The sequence below is a fragment of the Sciurus carolinensis genome, chromosome 13, assembly GCF_902686445.1.
Source record: "Sciurus carolinensis chromosome 13, mSciCar1.2, whole genome shotgun sequence".
Classification (NCBI taxonomy): Eukaryota; Metazoa; Chordata; class Mammalia; order Rodentia; family Sciuridae; genus Sciurus; species Sciurus carolinensis.
The window spans coordinates 3,906,785-3,933,669 of NC_062225.1; the positions used below are offsets into that span (position 1 = coordinate 3,906,785).

A 26,885-nucleotide genomic window follows, 5' to 3' on the forward strand; every position below is an offset into this window, starting at 1 on the left:
ACAGAAAGAATCACAGAGGCAGCGTTTTAACTGTTGCCGGTAATTGTATGTTTGCAGTAGTGTTGGCATTGTTATCCAGAAGACTTTTTTAATGTACAAATTATTTTGGTGATGTTGAAAAGATTTTTTTTAAAAAAAGAAACCATAGCTGTGAATTGAATTGGAAGAATCAGCATAAACTCATATAGTGTTTTATCTTTAAAAAGTACCAATAAAACTTTTTAAAGCTCACTGGGCTGTACCCAGGATAGCCAAGAAACTGACCTGCACCTCCACGGAGATCCTCATCTCTACCTCCCCTTCCCTCTAAGGAACTGGGAATGCAATGGCTGATTCAGGGTCCAGAGAGAAAATATGGGAGATGTGCTGGAAACATCTTGTCCCACAAAATAACTAGGAAACAAGCAAGACGAGTAGGGTCATGTCAAAAGGAATAACCAACTGAAGCAGCTCCCAAGCGTGGACAGCGTAAGCAGCAGGAAGATCATGGCTGCGGTGAGCCAAGCGCACGGAAAACAGCTCTCGCTGGTCCCCTTGCAAAGATGCCGGGGATCGGCTCATTTTGAAAGCTGGAAAATAAAGGGAATCAAAAATCTATCCTGCCTTTCTTATAGAAACCACACCTCAGGGTAACCACAGAAATGGTGAAAGGAAGTTCCTCTTTATAAACTATGTCAGCTAATAAATGAAGAAAGTGGCACTAGCCCCTTGCTTGACCCTAAAGTAAGGGAGCTGTGCAGTAATTATCAAGGCTGGTGACATCAGGAAGAGGGACAGCCAGCCAGGAGGTGCCCTGAGAGGGGCTTTTGGGACCCTGGTCCTGGCTTTGCTCTGCCGTGCACTATTGCCATGATGTGCAGCCTCACCACAGGCCCAGAATAGTGGAGCCAACTGATCTGGACCCAAACCTCCAAAATGTGAGCCAAAGCACCCTTTTCTTCTTACGAGTTGACATCGTCACAGTAGCGAGAAGTTGACCAGCACGGTGTGAAGGACGAGACATTACCTGAGGGAAAATCCCAGCTCTAACCCACGAGGAGGAGTCCCAGGCAGGCGGACATTCCTATCTTGGTGCCGGGGTCTGGGGCTTAGCAAGTGATCTCATAAATGGGAAGCAGGTTGGATGAGGACCAGTCTTGGTGATGGAAATGGTTGCTTTAGATTGGGCCTGGTTGGCGTCAAACTTATCATGTACTGGTTTAGGTGGGCACCTGCTCAGTAGACCCCCAGACCACCCCCCAGGGCTTGTCCCTCCCAGGTACCCCACCCCAGCAGGAAGAAGGAGCAGGGATGTCTCACTTGCAGGTTGTGGCGGGCTCCAGGACTCCTGCCTGGTATTCTGCACGGTTGGTTGGTTGGCATGTGGGCTTCTGACCCATCCCATCACCACTGAAAATCCAAGGCTGTGGATGATGGTTAATCAGTCTTCTAACAACCCAGAAAAGCCCGACTTCGGACCCTTGCTCTGTCCTCAGACTGCGGCCAAGTCGCTGAGCCCGTCGGAGAAGGAGAATTTCAAAGGCAACTCTTGACCATGTCTCATGTTTTGTCCCACAAAATAAAACAAGGATAGACCACCTCAGAAACCATCTTCATAAGAAGCCTGATTGCTAAACTAATGATACTCTGCTAGCACCATCTCTCCCTCTCTCTCTTTTCTTTTTTTTTTTGCAGTACTGGGGATTAAACGCAGAGGTGCTCAACCACTGAGTTACATTCCCAGCTGCCATTTTTATTTTTTATTTTTTTTTTACAATTTTATAAAATAATTCCAGCTTGTATTTTTTTTTCCTCTTGAGACAGGGTCTCAGGCTGGCCTTGAACTTGGGATTCTCTTGCCTCAGCCTCCTGAGTCACTGGGATTACAGGTGGGCCCCACCATGCCCAGATCAAAGAGTTTTTAAATAAAATATGTGTGAGGAAAACTCACCAGTAAATTACCATGCACTGGACCTTCCGCGCAGCCCCACTGGCCTCTGGGTTTTAACGGAACGGCCCCCCTCCACCCGTCCTCTGTCCTGGCCAGTCTTCCTGCTTCAGTTGCCTGGAGGGCATCGCCCCCTCGGTTCTTCCACAGAAGTAGGAAGCCACGGAATCCATGACAAGGGGAGCATTTTCCTAAACTGTCCAGGCCGATGTCCTTCCAGTCACTCGTGGGGCCAAGACAAATTCAGACTGGTGGACCAAACCCAAACATTGCCTTGTGCTTTCTCTCTTATTCATTTATTCCAGTTGTCCAACCCAGACAGGAAGAGCGCCCGCTGTCCCCTCCCAGAAGGAACCGGGCTGTCCCGTGCTCAGCAAGAAGTCAGATGAGCAGGGGGGAGCGATAGATTTTATTTCCTCAGCTATAATACCAGGCTGCGTTTTGAGACGCGATTTCTCAAAAGGAAAGTAGTTCAGGCAGAACCCATGCTTTAAGACCCGTTCCTTGGTCTGGAAGGATCTGGTGGGGTCAAGGCCCTCCCACAGCTCTCTGGTACGAAGGCTGGCAGGACGCCACAGAAGGGAGTGGGGACGACATCAGGCTGCGGGTGGGAGGGAACGACCCCCACCAAGCGCACAGGGGCCACTGGGTCCTCAGCATAGCCGCATGCACTTTGTTCCTAGCAAGGCTTGTAATAACAATGCAGAATGGTGACCACGAGCTCAGACACACACCTAGGCGTCCCCTCCCCAGCTGGTACGAACCCAATGCCATTCACCTTGAAAAGCTGCCCAGCCTCTGAAAAAAACAGGTCTGAGAAAGTACATCGTCTAAAGGAAGAGCCTTAAAGCAGGAAGAAGTGTGACGTGGCAGTGTAGTTTCCTGGCCACCCGGCTGTGCCTGGGTGAACAGGGCAGGGCGAGGCAGGGGAGAGGACGTCTGTCCCAGTCAGTGGCCACAGCTGAGGCCTTGTGGGAGAGGAATCAGCCCAGATCTCCACCCCCAGCCCCCCGAGGCCTTAGAAGTCATAGGGGGACACAAAGATGGTGACCTTGGACACATGGTTGGCCTGGAAGGAGCGGTCCAGGTATTCTGACATGTCAACGTCCACCTCCAGCGTCTGAGGTCCCTCCAGGGTCTGGACGAGGATCAGCTCCCCTGTCTGTCGGTCTGAGCGCTGCATCACAAAGTGGCCACGGCTGTTCCCACCCACGATCCCAAACCGCAAGCTGTTGGGCCCAGGTCGGCCGGGGGCGGAGGCCGTGGCCATGCGGAAGAGCGTGATGGGCGTCTTCAGGTTGGAGGGCAGGGAGAGGTAATGGAAGGAGATGGTCTTGGGCATGCTGCGGCAGGGTCTGCTGTCCATGGGGCAGGGGTTTCGCTCACACTGGCTGGAGCAGAGGCAAACGGAAACAGTCAGACTTGGGGAAGCTCAGGAGGGTCCCCCCACCTGCCCTCCTGCAAAAGTCACGAGGGTCCCTCCCCAGCTGTGGGCCCCTCACCCAGAAGCTCCAGAGCTTCAGGCAAGTAAATATGGCTGGTGTCCATCATGACCAGGGAAGGGACTCTGCATCTGTTCCCAGTCCTGGGAGCCCTCCTGACTGTGTGTGCGTGTATGTGTATGTGTGTGTGTGTACATATATGTATATGTGCTATTTTTATAGTTTTTGAGAAAAAGCACAGCCTGGGAAGATTCATAATGATAGCAACATGAGTTCAAACCAGGTCCCCCTTCTGCAGGTGCAGAGACCTCTCCCCATCATGGAGGGACCTCCATAGTTGGCTGCAGTGTCCTGCAGCATGGGACACCACACGTGAACTTTCCCAGTACAACAGTTATTCTTGAAGCAGGAAATCCTGACTTCCTTAACCACTTGGAATCAGGGTCCTGTGGAAATGTTCTCGATATTTCTCTGTCTTAGTGTCTGGCATTCTGCATCATCATGATCACGCAGGTCAAGTGTCACAACCAGCTGTTAATCTCATGTCCCCGGAGGTCACAACGGACAGGTTCCCTATCCCTAACCTTGAGAAGGTCCTGGTGTCCTCACTCTCTTTTGTGACTGTCACTCTTTGGTGCCACACACTTTCCTGCAGCTTCTAATTTCCGCTTTAATTCAAAGAGAAATTTAAGTAACCAAGCTTATGAAGTCACTTCTCTGCATCTTAAAGATGCTGTGAGGGCTCTTGGGATCTCTTTTTGAGAGTGTGGGTGCTTAGTAATAGGTACTAAGTACTTAGTACTGTGGGTACTTAGTACTTAGTAACTTAGTATTAGTTATTCCCCTTAAAGGTCCATCTCCCAACTCTTAAAACCAATTCTACTGTTTAAAAGCTGGGTTTTCTGGGCACTGAACCATCCAGCACACTGGAGAAGCAGATGACGTGATACAAAGGTGGGGAATCACATGACTGGAGTCTCCGTGGTTACGAGAAAATGACTGTCTTCCAAGTCGAGTCAGACAAACTGACCTGGCTGCTCTGGGTGTTCTCAAGGCAACACCACCAGCAGCTGCTCCTCTGGTAGGGTTCCCTGGCCCTGCCACCTGGCTGGCTGCAGTGCTGCCGCCCTCTGTGTGGCAGGGACCCTTGGTGCATTGCTCTCACGGTGGCAAGCGGGGTTCTTGGGCACCAGAGCAGAGTGTTGAATGCAACCCTAACGGGAAGGGAGCTCAGAGAGGCTGGACGCCCGGCTCCCTGGCCCTCATCTGTCCTATAGCCCAGCCATTCCTTCCCCCAGGAACCTCCAGGAGGAGTCCAGCCCCATGACAAGCGCTGGGCAGTGGGGGGAGCCTGGCTGCAGGCGGCAGGTGCTGTGGGTGGCGCCGGCCGTACTCACAAGGGAGAAGTCTTCACGTAGCTCACGTTGCCGCTGCCCTCAGGGCACTCAGGGCTGACGCACTGGAAGCCTCCCCCGGTGTTGATGCAGGTGGTCCCCTGCGGGCACACGTGCTGTGAACCTGCACACTCGTCAACATCTGAAATACAGGACCCAGACCAAGGGTAAAAATCCACCCCACCCACCTTCCCTCCATCGCCAAACCACAGGCAAGGCCCGGCAGGCACTGACTGCGGCACCCCACACGAGGGGAACTCTCAAATACCAGCACGCTTCAGCCGGGGCCTGTGGAAATGCTGCAGAACTGCGCTGGAGAGCACCCGCCCTGGGGGCCGTCTTCCTTCCCTCCCTCGGCCTGAAGGCCTCCATGACGGTCAGTGCATGCTGAGGTTCAAATCTTCAGAAAAACCTTCCTCCCGGCCTCACCCCTGCATGTGCAGACATCCCCTCTCTCGTGTGGAAGATGCTCTGCTCTCCTCACAGGCACCCAGGGAGGCTACCTAGCTGGAGACCACCTCCCCATCCTAAGCAATCCCCGTGGGCCTTCACAAACTGTGGCACAGGTGGGGGTGGCTTCCTGGAGACCCCCTTCTGCTCTAGTCCCACAGACTGACTCCTCTGAGCCCTGCAGGGGAGCCCCAGGAGGATGTCAGCAGGGAGCCACCTATGCCCGCACATGCCCAGGTCAGCCCACGGAGGAGCCCTCTGGCACCGGGCGGGGCTCCCCCCAGTGTGCCGTGTCCCTGGGGACAGAGGGCAGAGGGGAGCAGACCTGCCCGTCCTCCCAGTGTGAGGTTGTTCTACACCTGTGGACCCAGTCCTCCCCAGAGGCCCCTGTAGCACAGAGCTGTGGGCCTGGCACCAGGGTGAGCCCGGGGGTACAGCAGCCCCACCCCAGCCATGGTTTTGCTTTCTTCAGTTCCAGTTAACAGCGGTCAACCATGGGCCAAAATAGCAAATGGAAAATTCTAGAAATAATTCATGTTATAGATAAGTTTTATAAGAGTATATTTCAATAATTGCTCTACTGTTAGTTTTCATTGTTACTCTCTTAGTGTGCCTAACTGGTAAGTTGCAATCGAGCATAGGTTTGTACATATGGTGTATACAGGGCTGGGTACCAGCTTTGGCACCAGGCGTTCGCCAGGGTCTTGGAACGCATCCTCCATGGACAAGGGGGACTACCATGTCTGACTGTGAGCTGATGTGCAGAACTGGACCATCTGTTCTATTAATGTCAACACTTGAGGAGGCGGATCACAGGTGACCTGCTGTAGGTGTGTCCCTGCCCCCGGGGCACGTCTGGGGCAAGGACTACCATCCACCCCCGCTTGACACGCATCCTCCCTGCCCCCTCGGGGCCTCCCACCCCCACCTGCCTGGTAAGCACCCCTTCTCACCGCGCCTGGAATCAGCCTCAGAAAACTCAACCCAGACTCCCAGGGGGCCACTCCTGAGGGACAGGATTCAGCACGGGTGAAGCCTGAGCCAGTTATGTCCTGTTTATGTCCCCATCCAACCCACTCCACTCCAGGAGGCTGACTGGCCTGGACTCTCTGGAGCCCCAGCCCTCTGGCTTGGAAGATGGGTGTTTGCCCCTCCGCAGGATCCCTGCCCGCGGCCATCTGGGCCCAGCCCTCCGCACCCTCCATGTCCCCTGCGAACCTCTCCCAGGGCAGTTCCTGGGCATTCCACCTTCCTGATCATGGCCAGCGTTGTGGGTCTGGCCACACTAAGGCAGGTGACTGGAAGGTACTGTGCCTTTTAGGGGTGGCCTGGCAGAACCCACATAGAGCCCTGGAATCTCATGGGTTTCTCCAGACTGCACATCAGAAGTGACCGACTGGCTGTTCTGCCTCTGGGTCCAGCCCCAGCTGAAGGCACTGCTAAGTGGGAGGAAATGACCCAACCTTGAAAAAGTTACTCCCACAAGGTCAGAAGAGACCACTTTCTAGGATGGCTAAGCAGCTCATTTCCTCTGGTTTGAGAGGCCCTTTTGTTGGTGTTTTTAAAGATCAAATGAACGGGAGACACTGACTTCCCTAAAGGGGACTCCTGGTTGTGAGGTCGAGGGAAGGATGAGTGGCAGCGGCAGCTGGTGACCAGGTGCAGATGGTACTACTCGTGACTACTCGTGGTCACTAGCCTGCTGCAGTCTCACTCACCCTCACACGTCTTCCCGTCAGCCAGGGTGCGGTATCCACTGGGACAGGAGCAGCGGTAGGAGCCCGGGGTATTGACACAGGCGTGCATGCAGAGCCGGGGGCGCCCCTCCTGCCCGTAGAGTTCACACTCGTTCACATCTGGGGAGAGAAGTGCCCACTACGGCTTCAGGAGCCACCACCCAGGACGGCCCATTCTCTAGCAGCAGAGGTATTGCTGGCTTGGGGCAGCTGCGGAGCCCAGGTCCCAGCAGAGCACGGGGAGAGGAGCAGGTCCGCTCTGCCTCTCGGCAGAGCCATGGGGCTGGAAGGGGAGAGAGGGACCTGACGTGCCAGACCCTGAAGGCGCCTCTGTGTAAGGCTGCGGACTCACTGGGAGACCCTGTAGGGTGGCAAATGGCTCCTCACCGCTCACCCCCACCAAGAGTTCACAGTCCCATCCCAGCGCCCCTCATCTTTGGAGTAAAAGGGTCTCCTTTCTACTGCTGTAAAATGAGCCCGTGAGCACCCAGTGACCCAGTTTCAGATTCGAACTTGTGACTTGAGTGGTCTGGGGAAGGAACTTCGGTAACCGGGCGAGGCTGGCGAAGGTCGGTGGTGTGGTCAGGCTAAGCCCGGGGGACCCGGCACGCCCCGCCCCTCCCCCTCCGGGGGGCGGGCCTCGCGGGAGCCCCGCCCCTGTCCCGTGCCGGTCCGGCCGAGCAGCTTACCCTGGCAGACGCTGCGGCCCGCGGCCGCGCTCAGGTGGAAGCCGGCCTCGCAGCTGCAGTGCTGCGCCCGCTCCACCTGCGCACAGCGCGGCGCGCGGCTGAAGGCGGGGTCGTCGGCCACGTCGCTCTGGTCCTCCTCCTCGGGGGTCGCTGCGGGGAAAGAAAAGACTCCTCAGTGCCGGCCGGTGCACCTGCCGCGGGCCCAGCCCTACGGAGCGCCCGGGAGCAGCACCGAGCCCCGGCGCGGCCCTTCCCCAGCGCGTCCTCTGCAGTAGAGAAGGAAAGGCGCGCCCGACGTCGCGTGCAGACGCAGGCCACTGACCTGCCCCCACCAAGGCCCGCCAGGTGCGAAGTCCCCCTTCCTTTTAAAGAATACTTAGCCCCCCAAGGACGACAATGACAGCTGGAGTTTAAAACCCTGGGCCCCTACTTTCTGGGGTGTGTGTACGTGTTACCAAAAAGATTGCTTTTCTTATCAGGAAAATGTTATTTTTGAAGGTTTTTAAAGAATTTGGAGCTCTTATGTAGTAATGGGAGGACTCCTGGGAGGCACAGGACGACCTAGGCGGTGACTTCACTCACAGGGGGCACCCTGCTGTCCAGGGCACAGGGGAGAACGTAGGGGACGGGGATGGCGGCGGACGTGGGAGCATGTCACAGAATTCCGGTTCTGCCCGGTGATAGAGCTCTGGAGATGGCTGGCTGGCGATGGCAGCAACGCCATGTGAACGTGTTTAATGTCACTGAAACCCGTCCACTTAAAAATGATGAAAATGGCAAATGTCATTTATACTTTACCAAAATTAAAATAAGGTGAATGGATTTTTTTAAAAAGTAATTGATGTGCATGCCTGTAGTTCTGGCTACTTGGGAGGCTGAGACAGGCAGGAGGCTCACTTGAGTCCAGGAGTTCAAGGCCAGCCTGGCAATATAGTGAGACCTGTCTTTAAAAAAAAAAAAAAAAAAATGTAATTGGAGAGGCTCCCCCCAGGGAGCTGGGAAGACACAGGCCCCCTGAAGGGAAGGTAAAGGAGGTTCTAGGCTCAGGGCAGGTGAGCAAGAGCTCAGGCATCTGCTGGCCATTCATGGACACTGTAAGAACAAGAGCTGGCTTCAGAGGTACCTACTAACTGCCTCTTTCCCCTTCCTGGTGAGGATTCCGGTCATACAGATACTTCATAGTGGCCACTGGACCTGAGGGACCAATGGCCTGAAGGTCCCACAGCAGAAGAAACCTCAACAAGGGGTGGGTGGGTAGAACGGTTCAGTGATCATGACCAGCATAATTGGGGTGATGGTTGTTTCTTTTTTCCTCTGGTTTGTAAACAGAGGCAGTGGGGCTGCCAAGAAGCCTCTGCCTCCCCCGTCTCCGCAGAAATCAGTCCCAGGACGGGAGTTACAGGGGCCCTGGGCTCCCCCGGAGGAAGCACCCGGCAGGCTGACTCCCGAGCCCAGTCGGCACAGTGAGAGGCAAATCCCTGGGGGCTGTATTCAAACCTGACCTTGAGGGGGCTGGGGAGATAGCTCAGTCGGTAGAGTGCTTGCCTTGTAAGCACAAGGACATGGGTTCGATCCCCAGCACCCAAAAAAAAAAAAAAAAAACAAAAACAAAAACCTGACCTTGGGCTGGGTCCAGTGGGAGGACACCAAGTACTGACTGGACACCATCCACCAGTGCCCTTCCCCCACAGAGATCCCCCATACAAAGACACCCAGACAGAACATGCCAGGTTTTCTGGCAAAGGAACAGGACATCTTTGGGTTGGACTTTTTTTTTAATAGAAGTCTTGATTGAGCAGAGTGTAGAGACCCTGTCCATTCTCCACAGGTCCCTGTCATGAGGTTTTCTTGCCATGTACAAAACCAGCCACTGTGTGGCTCCTGAGAACTCTGGCTGGGAATTTATTGGGACTTGCTACTCAAATGTCTGCTTATTGAGCTTTTAATAGTTTGAACTACATCAGTAACTGCTCATTTTTTAGGATATGACGGAATGTTTGATGGAAAGGCTTCTGCTGGCAGAAGAAATGCCAATGGAGCCAAAGTGGCCACAGTGCCACCTCCCCACCACGTTCCCACTGGGGAGTTACTGGGTTACATGAAAGAGCGGCCACCCTAGGGAACTGGAGGGAATATGGATATCCACCACAGGGGAGAGGCCCACTTCTCTGGGGGGCGCTGAGCTCCTGACACATGTGTGCTTGGTGACCATGACGAGGGACCTCACCTCCCTGCAGTGGAGCAGTGCCACCAGCCCACGAGAGTTACATACCAGTCTGAGCCTGATGCTGACAGTGACTCCCAGTCCTTCCTGGGGGACAAATGCACCTGTGCTGACTGACGCCTTCGACGCACGTCCCGCCATCTTGACAAGGCTGATTGGAGCATTCACTGATCTCTAGAATGATTTCCAAACATACGTGTGAGTCCTACCTCTAAATCAAAAAGCAGTGTCCTGCACTAACTTCCTAACCATGAGAAACAGCCCCGGGGTAAGGAGCTTCTGCTGCAGCGCTGGGCAGGCTGCCTCTGGAGCAGTTAGGGTGCAGTTGGAGGCTGAGTTTGCAGCCAGCGCCCCAACTCTGGCCACAGGTAGTCAGAGACCAAGTGGGGAGATGAGAGGGCTCGTCAGCACCGCAGGGTGCAGGCTGACGGCCATCGGACGTCCAGGGCAGGGCCCCGCCCAGATGGACATGGGGCACACTCAGAGCACCAGGCTGCAGGTGGCTCCCCACATGGGGTCTCACAGTGCTGAGTGGACAGAGGAAGAAACCACTGGGGTCTGCAACTCAACCTGAGGAGGAGCACTTGAGCCCAGGGATTCCAGCCCAGCCAGGGCGACAAGCGAGACCCCATCTCAAACACACACACAACAGCAACACAGAAACTCACCACACAGAAAACAGCAGAAAGTCCTCCACTTTTGTAGGCCATTTGTTATGTAAAATTTATGTCTCCCCTCCAACTCTTTGGCTAACATCATGGACATTCTGATGTCCCATGAATGTCTGAAAATGACTGATCCATAATTTTTTTGACTATAGATTTTTTTTAAACTTTTTTAAACGAGGGATTGAACTCAGGGGCTCTTAACCACTGAGCCACATCCCCAGTCCCCCTTTTTATTTTATTTTATTTTATGTAGAGATGGGGTCTGGATGAATGCTTAGGGTCCCACTAAGTTGCTGAGGCTGGCTTTGAACTCGCGATCGTCCTGCCTCAGCCTCCCGAGCCACTGGGATTACAGGTGTGCACCACAGCACCCAGATGACCACAGATTTTTGGAAAACCAACAAGTTATACATTCCAAGTCTCACTTTTCTCTATATCAAGAAGTTCTGTTTTCAAACTAGCACAAACTGCCTTCCCATACCCCAAAGCCCTCTCCCAAGCCTGTCTACAGACACAAGGACACCGGAGGGGTTTCCTTGGCCCCAGAGAACTCCTGCAGCGTCACAGCGTCACAGCAGACTGCAGCCCCAGAACAGGGCAGCCGCTGCAGTGCCTTCCTCTTGTCCTCCTCAAGCACAGGTGGCTTCTTGCCCTCACACTGATAAGAGGAACAAAGATTCGGGTCAGAGTGTCCCCAGTTGTGTGACCTTACCTCAAGGTCTCAGTTTCCCTGTAAGCAAGACGAAATGACCTTGTTCTGAGGGTTTGGCAAACTCATGCGGAGAGATCAGTCCAGGTCTGGAGCCAAGGTCACAGATTAGACCTGTTACCCCTGTTCTGTGGTCCAGGAATGATTAAAGAATCAGGCAGAAAGTCCCAAGGAGCGACCCTTCCTATCCAGCAGACCCACGCTGTGCGCGCCCAGGCGCCCAGGCCAGCGTGTCGAGGGGGCGTACCTCTGCAGCGGGGCTGCTCCCCGGTCCAGGTGCCATTGGGAAGACACACCACGCTGCTGGGCCCAACCAGCCGGAACCCAGGGTTGCAGGTGAAATGGACTTCGTGATCTACCAAGAACTTGCTTCCGAACTTCCTGCCATCTGGTGGGGCGTTCAGAGCTGGGCAGGAAACTGTAAGGAGAAAAGGAAGGGTGAGGAGCCCTGCTCCCGGCCACCGCCAAGAGACACCTTCCTGGCTCACAGGAGGTGGCCCTCTGAGAGTGTCCACTGAGGGCTGGGTGCCCCACGGGCACTCCAGACGCTAGCTCCCATCCAGTTCTCAGCAGCTCTTGGGAGGCCTGTGGGATGAAAGGTGGGGACAGGGCTCAGAGACACCCAGTGTGCACCACGGGCCTGGGAGCCCAAAGAGAGGGCCAGTCTCCGCCTGCTGTGACCGCCCCGCCCCCTCACTGCCACTCACTCACTGCCTTGCTTGAGGGAGCTCCAGCTCACAGTCTCCTTCTTTGTTTTTTGTACCAGGGATTGGACCCAGTGGCACTTAACCACTGAGCCATATACCCAGCCTTTTTATTTTATTTTATTTTATTTTATTTTATTTTATTTTATTTTATTTTATTTTATTTTGAGACAGGCTCTCACTAAATTGCTTAGGGACTCACTAAGTTGCTGAGGTTGGCCTTGAACTTGCGATCCTCCTGCCTCAGCCTCCTAAGCCCTTGGGATTACAGACGTCCGCCACTGCACCTGGCTTCACTGGCTTTTCTTAAGTCCTGAACAGGCTGGGTTCTGCCCCATCTGCAGGCCTGAGCTTCCACTCTTCTCTCTGCCTGGAATGTCCTACAAAACTTCTCCCAGCTGGCTCCTTCTTGCTTTTCAGGCTGCTACTCAAATGCTACCACTTCTCAGAGTGCTCCCTGGCCACCATGGTCAGCCACGACCTCCAGGGCACCTCTGCCCCACAGCTCCCCTGACTTCCTCCTTAGATTTGCCACCATCCAAATGTCCTCCACGGCTGGGTTGTTCCCACCTTTGCTGTCTGTGTTCTCCATCAGAATGCAGCCTGGCCTGCGTCCCTGCTCTGTCCCCGGCGTCTGCACTGTACCTGGCACTAGTGAAGGGTCTGTAAGAGATTCTGGAACAAGTGAATGGATAAAACAGGTGGTATTGGGCTCTCCCTGTGCACCAGGCACTAGGTCAGGCACGTGGGTTATATTGACGACCAGGATGGACAAAGCCCAGTCCTCGAGAAGCCCAAGGGGTTCAGACTTGTCACCACAGCTTTGCCCTGGTGCCCCGCCTGGGCCAGACCTGGGGAGGGTTCTTCACGGAGCAGCCATGGCAGCCTGGAGGGGCAGGCAGGTAGGAGCTGACCGCTGGACCGCAGGGGTCCCTGGTTAACGGGGAGTTCCTGGCAGCGGCTGCCTGTAACGAAGCTGCAAGAAGTGAAAACTCCAAAGGAAGAGGAGGGAGCTTAGGTTCAGACACCGGCAGGCCCACAGGGTGCTACCCAAGCCTGACAAATGACCTCACAGTCATTTTAAATGACTTTATCATGCTGAAAAAAGTGATGCTACTTTAGGGGGAAAAGGAGTAGGATCTCTTTGGGAACAAGAAATCTTTAAAAACCTCAAGAAAGAGTCACACGTGGAGGTACACGCCTATCATCTCAGTGACTTAGGAGGCTGAGGCAGGAGGATCCCAGGCTCAAGGCCAGCCTGGACAAGTGACTGAGACCCTCAAAATAAAGAATAAAAAGATGTGGGGTGTAGCCCCGTGATAAAGAAGCTCTGGGTTCAATCTCCAGTCCTGAAGAAAAAAAAAAAAAAAGCAAAACGAAACCCTCAAGAAATAAAAATGACCTGCAGGAGCCACTGACAGGTAAATTGCCCCTAAATAGATTGGATAGTATCTGGCACATGGCAGTTGCTCAATAAACGTGGGTGGAAGGAATGAATGGATTCCAATTAGGTAAAAATCAATCAGCAATCACTTCCCCAAGGGGAGCTGAAGACCACTGCTCTAGTGGGGATGAGGAGGAGCCCTTGGGCTGATTCACTGGTTTACTGTATCAGCATGTCCTGGTGAGTCTACGGGGCCACATGAGCTCCCTGCACCTTTTGGAATGAGGTTACTGTGCAAGGAATGAGGTCAGCAGGTGAGTAATCTCCGCAGCTTAGCGACAGCTGACCTGGCTGAGTCCTGAGACTGATCCGCTGTGAAGAGAGGCTGGGAAGACGGGTATACATGGTGTGGCTGCCAGAGAGCAAGACCATCAATGGTTCTTGCTGGCTCCCAGCAAATGCCCAGGTCCCCACAAAAAAGCAGAAGATGATTTCCCCAGGACTGGCCATTGGATCTGGGGCAAGTGTCTGGCCTTCCCAAGGTACAGCCACTGGGACCCCCCAGCAGCAGGATCCTGAAGGAGTTGTCACCGGGTTGGCCCCGCACCCAGCACTGCATCCAACACACATATTGTGAGACACACAGTACATGCCGGCAACTTTTTACAAAGAGAACTTGCCACTTTAAAAAACCTAACCTGGCTCAGGGAAGAAAGCCCCAAGCTGGGGATGAGGGGCCCCATGAAGTCATCAGAGCTGCCTCCCCTGGGTCTAGCGGACAGGGACCCGGGCAGGGCGCTTTGTATTTATAAAGTGCTCCCTGCAGGCAGTTCCTTGCGATCGCGTGAAACAGGCTCTGTGGAGTCCAGCCTTCAGCAGGACAAAATAAAATCACTGGATCGAGGACCTGAGGCTGCTAACCCATTTCTCTTGGCCTCAGTTTCCCCGCGGGGAGGGAGGAAGGACGCCCTTTCTGCCCCGTGAAGTTGGGGTGTGGAACCCACTGAGGGCGGGGGCTCACCGTGCCTTGGCAGTGGGAGGATTGGCAGGTTCCCTGCAGCCCCGGGAAGCCGGGGGCGCTGCGCTGAGCCTCTGGCTTTGCTGCACAGCCTCTGCACAGCGGGAAGCCCCGGGTGGGCGCGCCTGCGGGGAGCAGGTGCCACTGCTGTGCCGGCCCCGCCCCGGGTCCTGTAGCCACGAACCCACCCGCCGGCCTCTGGCCTGAGCCTGGAGGACCGCGCGGGCTCACCCAGGAGCACGCGACCCGGCGCAGAGGGAGGACTGCCCCCTCAACAGACCCGCGGGCCGCGTCCGTCCTGGAGCGTGCAGCCAGCCCCCGGACAGCGCAGCGCCCCGGGGCGGGCGGAGGGGTGTGCGCATGCGCGGCGGGGGACGCGCTCCCGCGCTTTCCCGGCAACTGAGCTGTGAACTTAAAACTGCAGAGAGCAGCGGTGAAGGATGGCGGGCGTAGCTCTGCGATAGCGCCTGCCTCCCTGTGCGAGGCCCTGAGCTCCATCCCCGTACTTAAAATAAATGTTCGTTAAATGAAAAAAAGAAAAAACAGCAAAACCCGAGCCCATTGCTCTCCCAGGGACGGGAAAGTAACACCTGTGGCAATTCTGCAGGGTCGCAGGGAGCACGGTGGCTATGGAACCCAGAATGAGGGTGCAAGAGGAAAGAGGGGGGAGGCTTGGGGAGACAGTGGACGTTTTAGTGCACACACACACACACACACACACACACACACAGAGTCATTCACACGCTCTCACACAGGCACACCAGCAGGGTTTAGATGTGTCCCTGAGGGAAGTGAGGCAGGGAGGAGGGAGGGCGGTCCAGGGCTCGCCAGGGGACAGGACTGCAGGCCCTGCGCTTGAGTGGGTCCTAGGCCCCAGCGGTGCTGACCTGGGGACCCACCTGGGGGCGCGTCTGAGGCCACCCTGCTCACAGAGTTCTGCAGCGCGGCCAGCCGGCTCTTCATGTGGCGGATGCCCTCGGCGAAGCGGGTCTCCTGACCCTTCAGCAGCTGCTGCAGCTGGCGGATGGCCGAGAGGAGCTGCTGTTTGCTGAGGCAGTTCTGGGGAGAGAAGAGCCCACCACCCATCAGGACGGGCTCAGACTCGGTGCTGGCTCTGGGCTTCCAGACATCCTCAGACACAGGGTCCACACCTTGCTTGTTAAACACCATCTGGAAGTGGCCTCCTGAGGTGCCCTCTCTGCCCAGTGCTCCCCCTGGACAGCAACATCTGTTAGGTTAGGGCACCAGAGGACACCCCCATGCACATGTATCAAAGCCCAATTCACCTCTCAACAAAAACCGAGTGAGGGCCAGGACACCTGTAACCCCAGCAGCTGAAGAGGCTGAGGCAGGAGGATCACAAGTTCCAGCCCAGCCTCAGCAACTTCATAAGACCCTGTCTCAAAAACAGTAAAAAGGGCTGAGGATGTAGCTCAGTGGTAGAGTCCTTGCCTACTGTATGCAAGGCACTGGGTTCAAGTTCCAGTACCACAGAAAAAAGTATGGATGCATCTGCATGTGTGTGTGTGTGTGTGTGTACACCAGGGAAAATAAGAAAAAACTCAATACAGTTAAAGAGGCATTCCATGAAAGTCAACGTCCAGTTCTCATATATACATCTTTCCTTTTGTTCCAGAGATTGCACCCAGGGGGCTTACTCACTGAGCCACATGCCCAGCCCTTTTAATTTTTTTAAAAATTTATTTAGAGACAGGGTCTCACTAAGTTGCTTAGAACCTTGCTAAGTTGCTGAGACTGGCTTTGAACTCAGGATCCTCCTGCCTCAGCCTGTGGGATGTGGGAGAGAGACCGGGAGGGTGAGTCAGGTTGAGTGGGGGGCCTGGCATCTGGGCCACTGGTTTCTGAGGTCCTGCACGTGCAGCTGGGGCAGCGTGTGCCAAAGTGCAGCCTCATCTGACCTGACTGTCACCTGCTGGGAGGAAAGGAGCTAGGCCAAGAAGACAATGACAGCTAGTCTCAGGGATGAGTTTATGTATCGATTTATATTTTTATACTGAATTTTTTGTCCATAGAGTATTTTATGATTTAAAGGAAACTGTCGCAAAGCCAGCAGCACAGCTGGGCAGCTGAGGCACGAGACCTCTGCTGCCCGGGAGGCTGCCAGCCTTGCCCACCGAACACCACCATGGTGGACACGTGGACGCAGCCATGCTGCTCTCCCAGGGAGGCTGCCAGGCCACCGCACCCTGCTGCTCTCACCAGGCAGATGACTCATGGCTGGTTTCAATGGACGCTTTTGTCAAAGTCGTGTTGCCAAGGGCCCCTGGAACTCATTAATCCAGAGGGGCTCCTGGCCCCCCATACCAGGGCCTGATGAGGCCCGGCCCCACGTGTGTTGCCAGGAATAGAAGTTTCGTTTGCTCCCTCAGCCCCAGTCCTTCCCCTGCAGGGCTGGGCACTGACGGCCACCTCCTGCAGTCCCCACCTGCCCAGCCCCGAGTTCCCACATCACCTCCCTCCTACAGAGAAAAGGGCTGCTTTTGGGTGTTTCCGCGGCCGTACGTCAGTTGTCTGTCAAGGACCTCACAGCTTACCGACACCTAAGTTCTTCAGAAAGACCAGCACGCCCACCAGCTGGCAGCGACCCTGGGAGAAGGCAGTCTCCATTCGGGTTTGTTATTGCCAGGCCGTTTGTCTCCATCTCCTAGATGAAGACAGGGAGGCTAAGAGTCGCGCAAGCTCAGCCCAGGTGGTGTGGCTAAGGAGCAGCAGAGCTGCCCCTGCCCGGGCGACCTCCCCACGCCTGGTGGGCTGTCTCTTTGGTTCTCACATGCCCCCATGTGATGAATGGCCTTATTGGTGAATTGGCATGAAGGAGTGATACGCCTGGTCCACGATACCCCACGGCAGAGTCTAACCCGTGTGCACATGAGGTTGGGCAGTGGGGGCAGGGAAGCCAGTGGAGGAACACCCTCGCCCTGCTGAGCAGCAGGCAGCTGCCTCTCGGCTCCCGCTGGCCAAGGCCCGGACAGCTGGGACAGGGCTCACTGCCCTGGTGGACGTGGAAGGACTCCGTCTTGAAGCAGAGAGAACTCAGTGTCAAGGGCTCTGCTGGGAAGAGCAAGCACACTGCCCACAACCTGGACAGTGAGGTACACTCCAAAACGTGGAGGGGAAGAGGGAAGCCCAGCCAGTGTCTCCAACCTCAGTGCCCCTGGCTCCAGGCACAGCTGTTTCCAGGGACACCAGCTGCTTTCCCGGAGATGGCCATTAGGGGTGAGACACACTCATGTCCTCCGCTGCAACTGGAAAATCTTAAAAACCTTCATGACCAAGCAAACTCAGGCAGCACCCCAGGCGAGCGGGGACACGGAAGGGCCGCAGGTCCCCTCGCAGAGGGAAGTCCAGAGGCTCAAGGATCTCCTGGGCTGGTGCTAACATACCGCCTCTCAGCTTTGGGTTAAGATCAAGTGCAAAACAGGAAAAGCCCATCAAAACAAAGAACCTGTCCTACGACCAGAGAAAACCTGTTCGTGTTTCACTGGGTTCCAGCATTGGGGTGGGGGCAGTGGGAACGTGTGCCGGTTCTGCTTCAGCTCTTTCTCCTCTGTGCTGGCCTGACGGTGATGTCCTGTCGCTGAGCAGAGCAGCCACCAGCCTGGGCCTTGGTTCTGCTCCTGTGTGTCCATGACCCCTGCCACCGTCCCTCTGAGCCATGAGGAGCTGCTACTCCAGAGCAAGCCACTGCCTTCATGGCCTTCGCAGCCCTGCTGGGGTCAGCCCCAGGGGGCTGTGAGGGCGGGGGTACAGGCTGCAGCGCATCTGCCTGTCGCCCTGGGGAGTCCCTTTCCAACACAGGGTCTCAAACCCCAACTGTAAAACAACAGCTTCCAGCTCCAGAGCACAGCAGACCCCTGCCCTGGTGGGAAAGCTCACCAGGGCTGTGACCAGGCCAAGGTCAACCCCTGGCCAGGGAGGACCCCACAACCTGGAGGGGGCTGCACCCAGGGGACTTGAAGGTCTCACATTGGTCTCGCTCCCACGGCCTCTTACAGGACCTCTTCCCTCTAATCTTTTCCCTAAAGAGATCCCCTCAAAAAGTTTCCGTTCCTTCAACATTTGGCTCCTTCTCTGGCTTTTGCCATGGACAATAAACAATGAAGAATAGCCTCCATTTCTTTGAAGTAGTAACTTATTTGAAACGGGATCAAGGAAAGACATTCAGTGAATTCTTCCGTCTTTGAGGAGGAAAAGGTCAAGATTTGCCATCTCTGGTATGAAACTCTAACGGCGGGTGCTTGGTCAGACCAGCACGGTGTTTGCAGTATGCAAACCAGTTAGAGAAGTAACAGCAGGCATCACCCACGCGGCTCTCCCCAGGCTGGGTGGAGGTGACATAGAAGGTTCTGGAAGATGCAGGTCAGTGCTGAGCTGTGGGGGGCTTCTGAGGCTCTGGGGAACATTGAGGTCCCCCGAACACTCCATCCACCACCCTCCTCAGGAGACTCCTAGTCCATCCTCCCCCGTCCAATCCCACAATATTCACTCCAGAAGATCCTGGAAGTCTCCTCAGAGCTCACGCACCCCCTGCAGTGAGAACTAACCAGCCCCCAGGAGAGGCACGACAGACCCTGAGACCCCACCTGCAGGCCAGGGGTGGACACAACCAAAGACCATGGTGGCACCCGGCTCCCCCGTCCCCAGGCACACCCTGGTAGGCCTGACCTTTCCCGTCCCAGCCAGGGGCCTGTGCGGTTGGAACTGAGTTCACAAGTGAAGTTCAAGACCTGGAGCCTGCTCTTGTGGCCCTGAGGGGCACCGAAGGCCCACAGGGGTGCTTGGGGGCGGGTGGGGAGGTGGCTCCAGAGGGTCTCCTTCACAGTGTCAGGCTTGGTCTCCCCTGTGGTAGGAGAGCCCAGGACCTCAGATGGCCACAGATGACCCCTTGGACTCGGAGGGGCTGCCTAAGCCACAGCTATGCGTGAGGTCAGCGTGTTGCTAAGGGCAACCCCGATGTTTTGATGTCTTCAGGTCCGTGGAAGCGCCCGCTGCCAGATGTGCGCCTGCTAGCCAGGGCCTGACGTGCCCTGAGTCTCACCCAGGGGGCGTGGCTTTCTCCAGGGCTGATTTTTATTTCAGGCCAAGCCGGAGGTGGGTTACAGCTCCTCAGCTCCCTCGTCCCAGTGACCCCCAGCACCCACGCAGGGGCGCAGGGAAAGCGGATGCATGGGGAAGTGAGAGAGCTTCACTAGGGGGGCGGCCCAGGGCCCTCGCCTTAGCCAGGGTGCTGGAGAGAAGCCCAGACGGTAGGAATACACACAACAGAAGTCACCACACGTCTGCTTCATATAGATGCCATATGTAACAGGCATGTGACACACATCATGTAAATACGTGCAGTGTGTAACACACATTGAACACATGCCACATACCACACAGAGAGGCGGAGGGGAGCAAAGGAAGCGGCCCACAGCTGCAGGGCTGGCAGGCTGGAGGCCGGCAAGAGCGGATGATGCAGCTCCAGCCCAGAGGCAGCCTGGAGGGCAGAATCCCTTCCTTCTGGGGGAGCGGGGGCTGCGTCTTCTCAGGAGGCCCACCCGTGTTACCATGAGGGTGATCTCTTTCATTTAAAGGCTACTGATTTAAGGCTTACAGCCACGCTGGTGTCAACCAAACCCCAGGACACCAAGGCTTAGTGACGCAGAGTCACCCTTGGAGCCTCCCCTTTGGGCTCTGAGCCCTGGGGTGCTTGGAGCATTTTGAGTTCTACCACGCTGGCTGCTCATGTTTCTATATTCACACCCCTGTCCCTTCTTGTCTGTGTCCTAAAACAGTCACTGGAGCGATGACAGTCATAGTGGGAACCAAGAGCCAGCACTCAAACCACACGTCACACGTGTGGTTCATTAATGCTCAGGGCAGCCCAGGACCTGGGAGCCACCGACGTGCCCAATCTGCAGGGGAGGAGGCAGAACATCTCTTGGCTACAGCGACATGGCCAGGACTCAGACCCCAGTGTGCCTCCTGCAGAGAGGGTCCTGGTCCTCCATCTCCTGATGCCCCTCCAGCCACCTCTCCCCTGGCCTGTGCAGCCCCTGAGCAGAAAATAAGTCTCTGAGAACCAGAACCTCGTCGCTGAGTATGGGACCCCAGCATACACTGGGTGCTCATTTGAATGGAACGCGGTCAGGGCCATCTCTGCTCTTCCGATCCGAAGCCCCTGCCCTCTCGCTTCCTGCTGCCCGTGAGCCCTGGTCCAGGCACCATGCTCACCTGGGGCCTTGCCAGGCCTCTCTCAGCAGTGGACCATGCTGAGCTGCCCTTTCAAAACCAAAATTAAGGTCCTTTTCTATTGTGTTCCCAGGACCAGGGTCACCGTGGGCAACGCATATTTGTTTCACAATGTACCCGCCTTAGCTCTGCGCAAGCGAAAGACTCCAAGGCTCCAGTTCACCTCCACCGATTAGAGATCAAGTCCCTTCTGGTGCCGTGACCACGCAGACGCCCCTCATCAGAGCTGAGCTCCCGAGTGACCAACAGTCTATCCCAACCACACTCCTGGCGGTCCTGGCAGCCCGACCAAGTTGCCATCAATTGCTACTGATGGGTCAAGTCCAGGGCCAGGTCCAGGCCACGGGGCACGCTGGCCCCATTCTGCCACCCTTCCTCTTCTCATTCGTCCTCAGATTGGGGAATAGGTCACGATCCTGCTCTGGCCGGAGTCACTGGTTTTCCCTGGGAGCTCAGTGGACGTGAGTCAGTAGGAGAGAGCACACCAGGTCATCTGCCTCAGCCTCCCCCTCCGCTGGCCTGCTCGCAACCACAGGCAGCCAGCACTTTCAGGCCGCTGCAGAACCCCGCTACGGCACGGGGCAGGCGCCACCATGGACAGCTCAAAAGGTTCAGGACCCCGGAAGTGAACTTGGAAGGTGTCCATCCGTCTCCACAGGAGACCAACCGTTTAGAAATGTGGGGTGGCTGTGGCTGGGTGCAGCGCACATGCCTGTAATCCTCGCTGTTCGGGAGGCTGAGACAGGAGGCCTGCAAGTTCAAGGTCAGGCTGGGCAGCTTAGCCAGACCCTGTCTTAAAATATAAAATACAAAGGACTGAGGAGTCACTGAGTGGTACAGCGCCCTAGTAAAAAAAAAAAAAAAAAAAAAAGACAGGGTTGTCCGCGCTGCTCCTAAATGTAGTACTGAAAATTTTAGTTCATAAGACTGAATAAATAAATAAATGACACACAGAATATATAGAAGGAACATCAAACCACAATATTCACAGACCATATGATTGTATACATTAAAAAAATGAGGAAATCTACAAAAAAGTTCCCTATAACTGATAAGTGAGTTCCACAAGGTTGTAAGGCATAAGGACAACACAGGAAAACCTGCTGGATTTGCTTCTTCTAGAAACACACAATTGGAAATTAAATCCCATTTAAAATAGCTTCAAAAATAAAATAAGCAATAAATCTGATGAAACATGTTTGAGTTAAAAGCAAAAAAAACTCTGATGGAACAAATCAAATAAAATCTAAATAGACATCTGTGTTCACAACTGTGGAAGATGCAATATTCTTAAGATGTTGATTCTCTCCTAATTGAGAGAATATTCTGTATTTATTGGAATACCAATAAAAATTTCAGTAGGACTTTTGTAAATACAGATGAGGTGATTCTTTTATAAAAAATATTTCTCAGTTGTGGATGGACACAATGCCTTTATTTTATATATTTATTTTTATGTGGTGCCAAGGATCAGACCCAGTGCCTCACACATGCTAGGCAGGCACATTACCACTGAGCCACAACCCCAGACCCCAGATGAGTTGATTCTAAAATTTTACTGAAAAGGCAGAGCTGGGGAGATAGCTCAGCTGGTAGAGTGCTTGCCTCCCAAGCACAAGGCCCTGAGTTCGATCCCCAGTACTGCAAAAAAAGAAAAAAAAAAAAAAAAAAAAAAAAGGCAGAGAAACTAGGATAGCCAGACCTTTTTGAAAAGGAATGATAAAGCTGGAGGACTTACCTTCTCAATGAATAAGGTTATAGTCATAAATATTCTCATACATGTATGATGAATTGATTTCTGACCAAGCTGCTGAGAAGATTCAATGGGAGTTCAACAATCTTTCTACAGATCATACTGGAACGAGCATATATCCATATACACCTCACCTGTTAGTTTTAAAAAGCACTAAAAGCCAGGTGCAGTGGTGCACACTTGTAATCCCAGCAGTTTGGGAGGCTAAGGCAGGAGGATTGCAAGTTCAAAGCCAGTCTCAGCAACTTAGTGAGGCCCTAAGCAACTCAGTGAGATCCTATCTCTAAATAAAATACAAAAAAGTGCTGGGGATGTGGCTCAGTGGTTAAGCACCCTAAGTTCAATCTCTAGTACAACAACAAAAAAGTCACTAAAAATGGATCATAGTAAAAATGCAAAGCTATAAACATTTTAGAAGAAAATTTTCCTGACCTTAGGTCAAGAGTTCTTGAACTTGACCATCAAAAACCTGATCCATAAAAATAAAAAAATTAATAACTAGGGCTTTGTTAAAATTTAAAATCTTTATTCTAGAAAATAAAGGGGTGGCATATCCCTGTAATCCCAGCAGCTCAGGAGGCTGAGGCAGGTGGGTCTCGAGTTCAAAGCCAACTTCAGCAACTTAGCAAGGCCCTCAGCAGCTTAGTGAGACCCTGTCTCTAAATAAGGTATAATAAAGGGCTGGGGATGTGGCTCAGTGGTTAAATGCCCCTGGGTTCAGACTCTGGTACAAAAAATAAAGGGGCAAGCTGGGCACAGCCATGCATGCCTGTAGTCCAAGTCACATGGAAATGGAGGCAGGAGAATAACTTGAAGCTAGGGCTTAGAGCCAGCCTGAGCAACAACAAAAGCTTGAACAGGTGTTTCACCCAATAGACGGCTCACAAGGCAAATAAGCACGTGAAATGAAAGATGCCCCCTATAATTAATCATTGGGGAAACAAAAAACCACAGCAAGACACCACTACGTTCCTATTGGCTCGGGAAAAGCGAACAGACCTGACCATAGTGCTGATGAGGACGCAAAGCAGCAGGGTCTTTTTTTTCCCATTTTGAACCCAGGTCTCAGGCATGCCAGGCCAACCCCAGCCTGCACTGGGCGTTTCAGGCACTGCGGGTGGGAATGTAAATGACCCAGCAATTCCACTCCTAAGTGTTTCCCAAGAGAAATGGAAACTTAGTCACACTAAAAGCCGTATGCGAATGTTCACGGCAGCTCCACTCACAACTGACCACACTGGAAATGGCACCGTGGGCAGGCGCTGTGCATCGGGTGAGCTGGACACCTTCCATGCCTACAGAGGGACCCAGGACACAGCGAAGCTCAGGTGCACTGAGTTAAAGAAGACAAATTCAAAAGGCTTTGCACGCCTTGATCCTATCACTAGGACACTGTGCAGCTGATCCTGAGGCGATGTAGGACAGTTGATGGTCACAGGGGCTGGCCTGGTGTGACTTTTCAGAGGGCACTATGAAGGGTGGGAACGGATCTGTATCCTAATTGTAGGGGCATGGTTGCCATAGTCCTATGGTTAAAATAATGGAAATGAACACTAAAGTATTTGTTTTTATTTAACTGTAAAAAGTGATGGAGCAGCAGGGCACAGTGGCACACACCTGTCATCCCAGCAGCTAAGGAGGCTGAGGCAGGAGGATCGCAAGTTCAAAACCAGCCTCAGCAACTTAGCGAGGCCCTTAAGCAACTTAACTAGACGCTGTCTCAAAATAAAAAATAAAAAAATGAGCTGGGGATGTGGCTCAGTGGTTAAGCACCCTGGGTTCAATCCCCTGTACACGCATCCCCCCCCAAAAAAAAATGATGGACCAAAAAATAAACCTGTCATGGTGGAATCTGGGACACACCCATGTCAGAGAGGTTTGGGGAGGGGGAAGCCTCTGCAACATCCTAACATCTCCACCTCACAGGCCAGGAGGGGCTGGGAGTTCGTGCTCCCTCTCCGGAGCCTCTGGGGTGGAGAGGGAGAGGTACCCGGGTTGTTAAAGGTGGCTCCTGTCTCCCCAGTGAGGCCAGTTTTCTTCCTGAGAAAAGACGGCCCGGCATTGAGACACAGCCCCCTGTGCGGAGTCCCCTGGTGGCTTGACCTCTGTTGCCTCCCAGCAAACCAACCCCTCTCCACCAACCAGTCACAAAACACCTGCAAAACTGACTCAGGGCAGAGGTGCTCACAAAAGGCAGGCAGTGGAAAGCCAGGGAGCCAGCAGCAGAGCCGGGAGGCTGTCCAGCCCGGGATGCCTGCTCCAGACCTGCGCAAAGCCGCCTCCACTTCCCCTAATAATAGAAAATGCAGGGACAGGGAGCGGGTCCCGGAAGGTCTTGGCAGACGGTGCTTATCTGAGCAGAGATCTGAAAGAGGAGAAGCAGCCAGGTAATGCTTACTCCAGCAAGCGAGGGGCCGAGGCCTCCCTGTGGCTCCCCGCAGGCTTGCCCAGGCAGGCTGGAGTGGAGGAGGGGCGGGGGCGCAGACCCTGTGAACACTGACGTGAGCATCTGCGAACGGTCCCTTTGGCTTCCCTGCCTCTGAGTCAGGTGCTCCTACAGCTTTAGAGATAAGGACTCTGAGACAGCTGGACGTGGCAAGGCCGGGACAGGACCAGCTCTCCTGAGCACAGTGCCCCAGCAGCAGTTGCACACATGGGACAGCTGCCTGGGTCTCACCTGTTTCCTAGGTGCTCTCAGGAGGCAGGCATGTGCCCGAGCTGCTAAGATCAGGGGATGCAGGGCTGGGCTCCAAGCTTCTCATTGTACACCCTGCCCCCCCCAGCACAGCCAGGGCTGGGGAGCCCTGAGAGGGGGCACCCTCCTGCGCTGCTGGGATGGGCTCAGGACGCGGATTTTGTTTTTTATCTGTGAAGTTGGTAGGAGAGTCCATGACTCTGGGGATGGTTCATTGTGGCCCCAAATGGGGCCTCTGGCTGCCTAGCAGCTGAGGGACTCCTGAGATGCCTACACACCACCTGTGGCACTAGCATCATCAGGACTGATCTGAATCAAATTCTCCCTGCCTGGAGTCCCTTCCTGTACTCCAGGGGGCTTCTAGGTGGCCCAGGGCGTGTCTGCTGGGCCCAAAGATATTGTCCCAGTGCAAAGAGTACAGGTAAGAGTCTGCAAGCAAGGAAGGCTTGGAGTCTCACAAGGGAGGCAGGATTTACACTACTCTTTCCTGGCCGTGTGACCCTGACTCAGTCACAGACTCCTTGGGCCTCAGTTCCCTCATCTGCAAAATGGGCGTGGCCCACCTCCTGGTTACTCCAAGGATGGAGGGCCTGGAAGATGCCAGCAAGGATCCTGATGGCATCCTCCCTCAGACTTCTTGGCTTCCCTCCGCCTACTACTGCCCTGTTTGCTGTTGTTGGCAATGTCTGGGTGGCTGGTGGGCTGTCCAGAGTCAGGCCCCTGGCAGAGGGAAGGAATCTCTGACAGCCCAAGATAGTCTTGTCTGCTGGATGCTGGCTCTGAACTCGGAGATTCCAGGTCCACCTTAATAAGATGCATTTTTATCTGCATTTGTGACTTTAAAAACCAGTTCCTAAGAGTTAATGTAAACGTGAATCTGACCAAGTAAACAAATCCAGTGGGATTTGAACAAACATAAACTGCAAAAAGAGAAAAAGGAGAGGGCAAAGTGCCCCTCTGCGGGTGGAAGAAAATGTAGTTCGAAGACTGGAAGGTTCCAGTCCGGGGACCTCAGAAACTTCCCAGCTTTCTGCCTTGGAAACGCCAAATGACTGAGAAAGTTCTGTGGGGGGTTAAGGTGTGATGGTGCTAAGAATGTTCCAGTCGGAAATGTAAACGTCGGAGGTTGGAGGGCGGGGACACTCTAACCTAACTGGGTGGCCGGGAGCTCTCCTGGAGACCCAGGGAAAACTCATGTCTCCGAAACCCGGGAGAAACCTTCCTCCCACGGCGGTTCTCACGCGGAGCCCTCTTCCAGCAGACCGACGCGTTCGCACCAACTGCTGGGCTAGACCCGCCCGGGTCCTCCAGGCGCCTGGCCCGCGACGCATCTGAGATGACAGATGGGGGACTCTGCGCCTCTCTCCCAACACTGAAGCCCAGCCCAAGACGCGCTCCAAGCCCCCACCCGAGCATCCAAGTGCAATGTGGCAAGCCGATCCCTCCCGCCTCGGCGTCGCCTCTCCTGCGAGTCCGACAGGGAGAGGAGCTGCAGGGACACTGACCTGGGAAGCCCGCGACGCAGGGCAGGCGAGGAGCAGCAGGAGAAGGAAGAGCGCGCGCGAAGAGTGGGGCACCATCTTGCCAATCGGAACCTCGCTGTCTGGGAAGGGAGATCCCTCAACGCCTCCCCTGCCCAGCTGTCCCGGCGATGCCGCAGCCGCCCCAGCAGAACCCGGAGCGGCGAGGCGCGCGGGGACCCGGGAGGCGCGGGGCGCAGCGCGGCCCGCGGGGATCGGCGCCGCCGGGCCGCCGCGCTGCCGAGGCGCAGTCTCGGGGCCAGGTGCGCGGCGCGCCGGACCCCACAGCCCCCGCGGCCACCAGCGTCCGCAGCCGCCGG

General features: G+C 54.8%; 1 protein-coding gene across 2 annotated transcripts; it reads right to left on the bottom strand.

The window, feature by feature from the left end:
- Positions 1-1,887: 1,887 nt before the first annotated feature.
- On the bottom strand, positions 1,888-26,885 carry Fbln7 (fibulin 7). 2 transcript variants are annotated; one of them, XM_047523104.1, is made up of 8 exons: positions 26,551-26,885; positions 15,245-15,404; positions 11,487-11,657; positions 9,911-10,036; positions 7,639-7,788; positions 6,932-7,069; positions 4,767-4,905; positions 1,888-3,318 (listed from the first exon to the last, which is right to left on the bottom strand). In XM_047523104.1, exons 1-8 carry the CDS (start codon positions 26,623-26,625, stop codon positions 2,946-2,948), a joined length of 1,332 nt encoding a protein of 443 aa, XP_047379060.1. In that variant the 5' UTR covers positions 26,626-26,885; the 3' UTR covers positions 1,888-2,945. The 2 variants fall into 2 exon arrangements, with proteins under 2 accessions (XP_047379060.1, XP_047379059.1); XM_047523103.1 differs by having other exon boundaries at positions 15,233-15,404.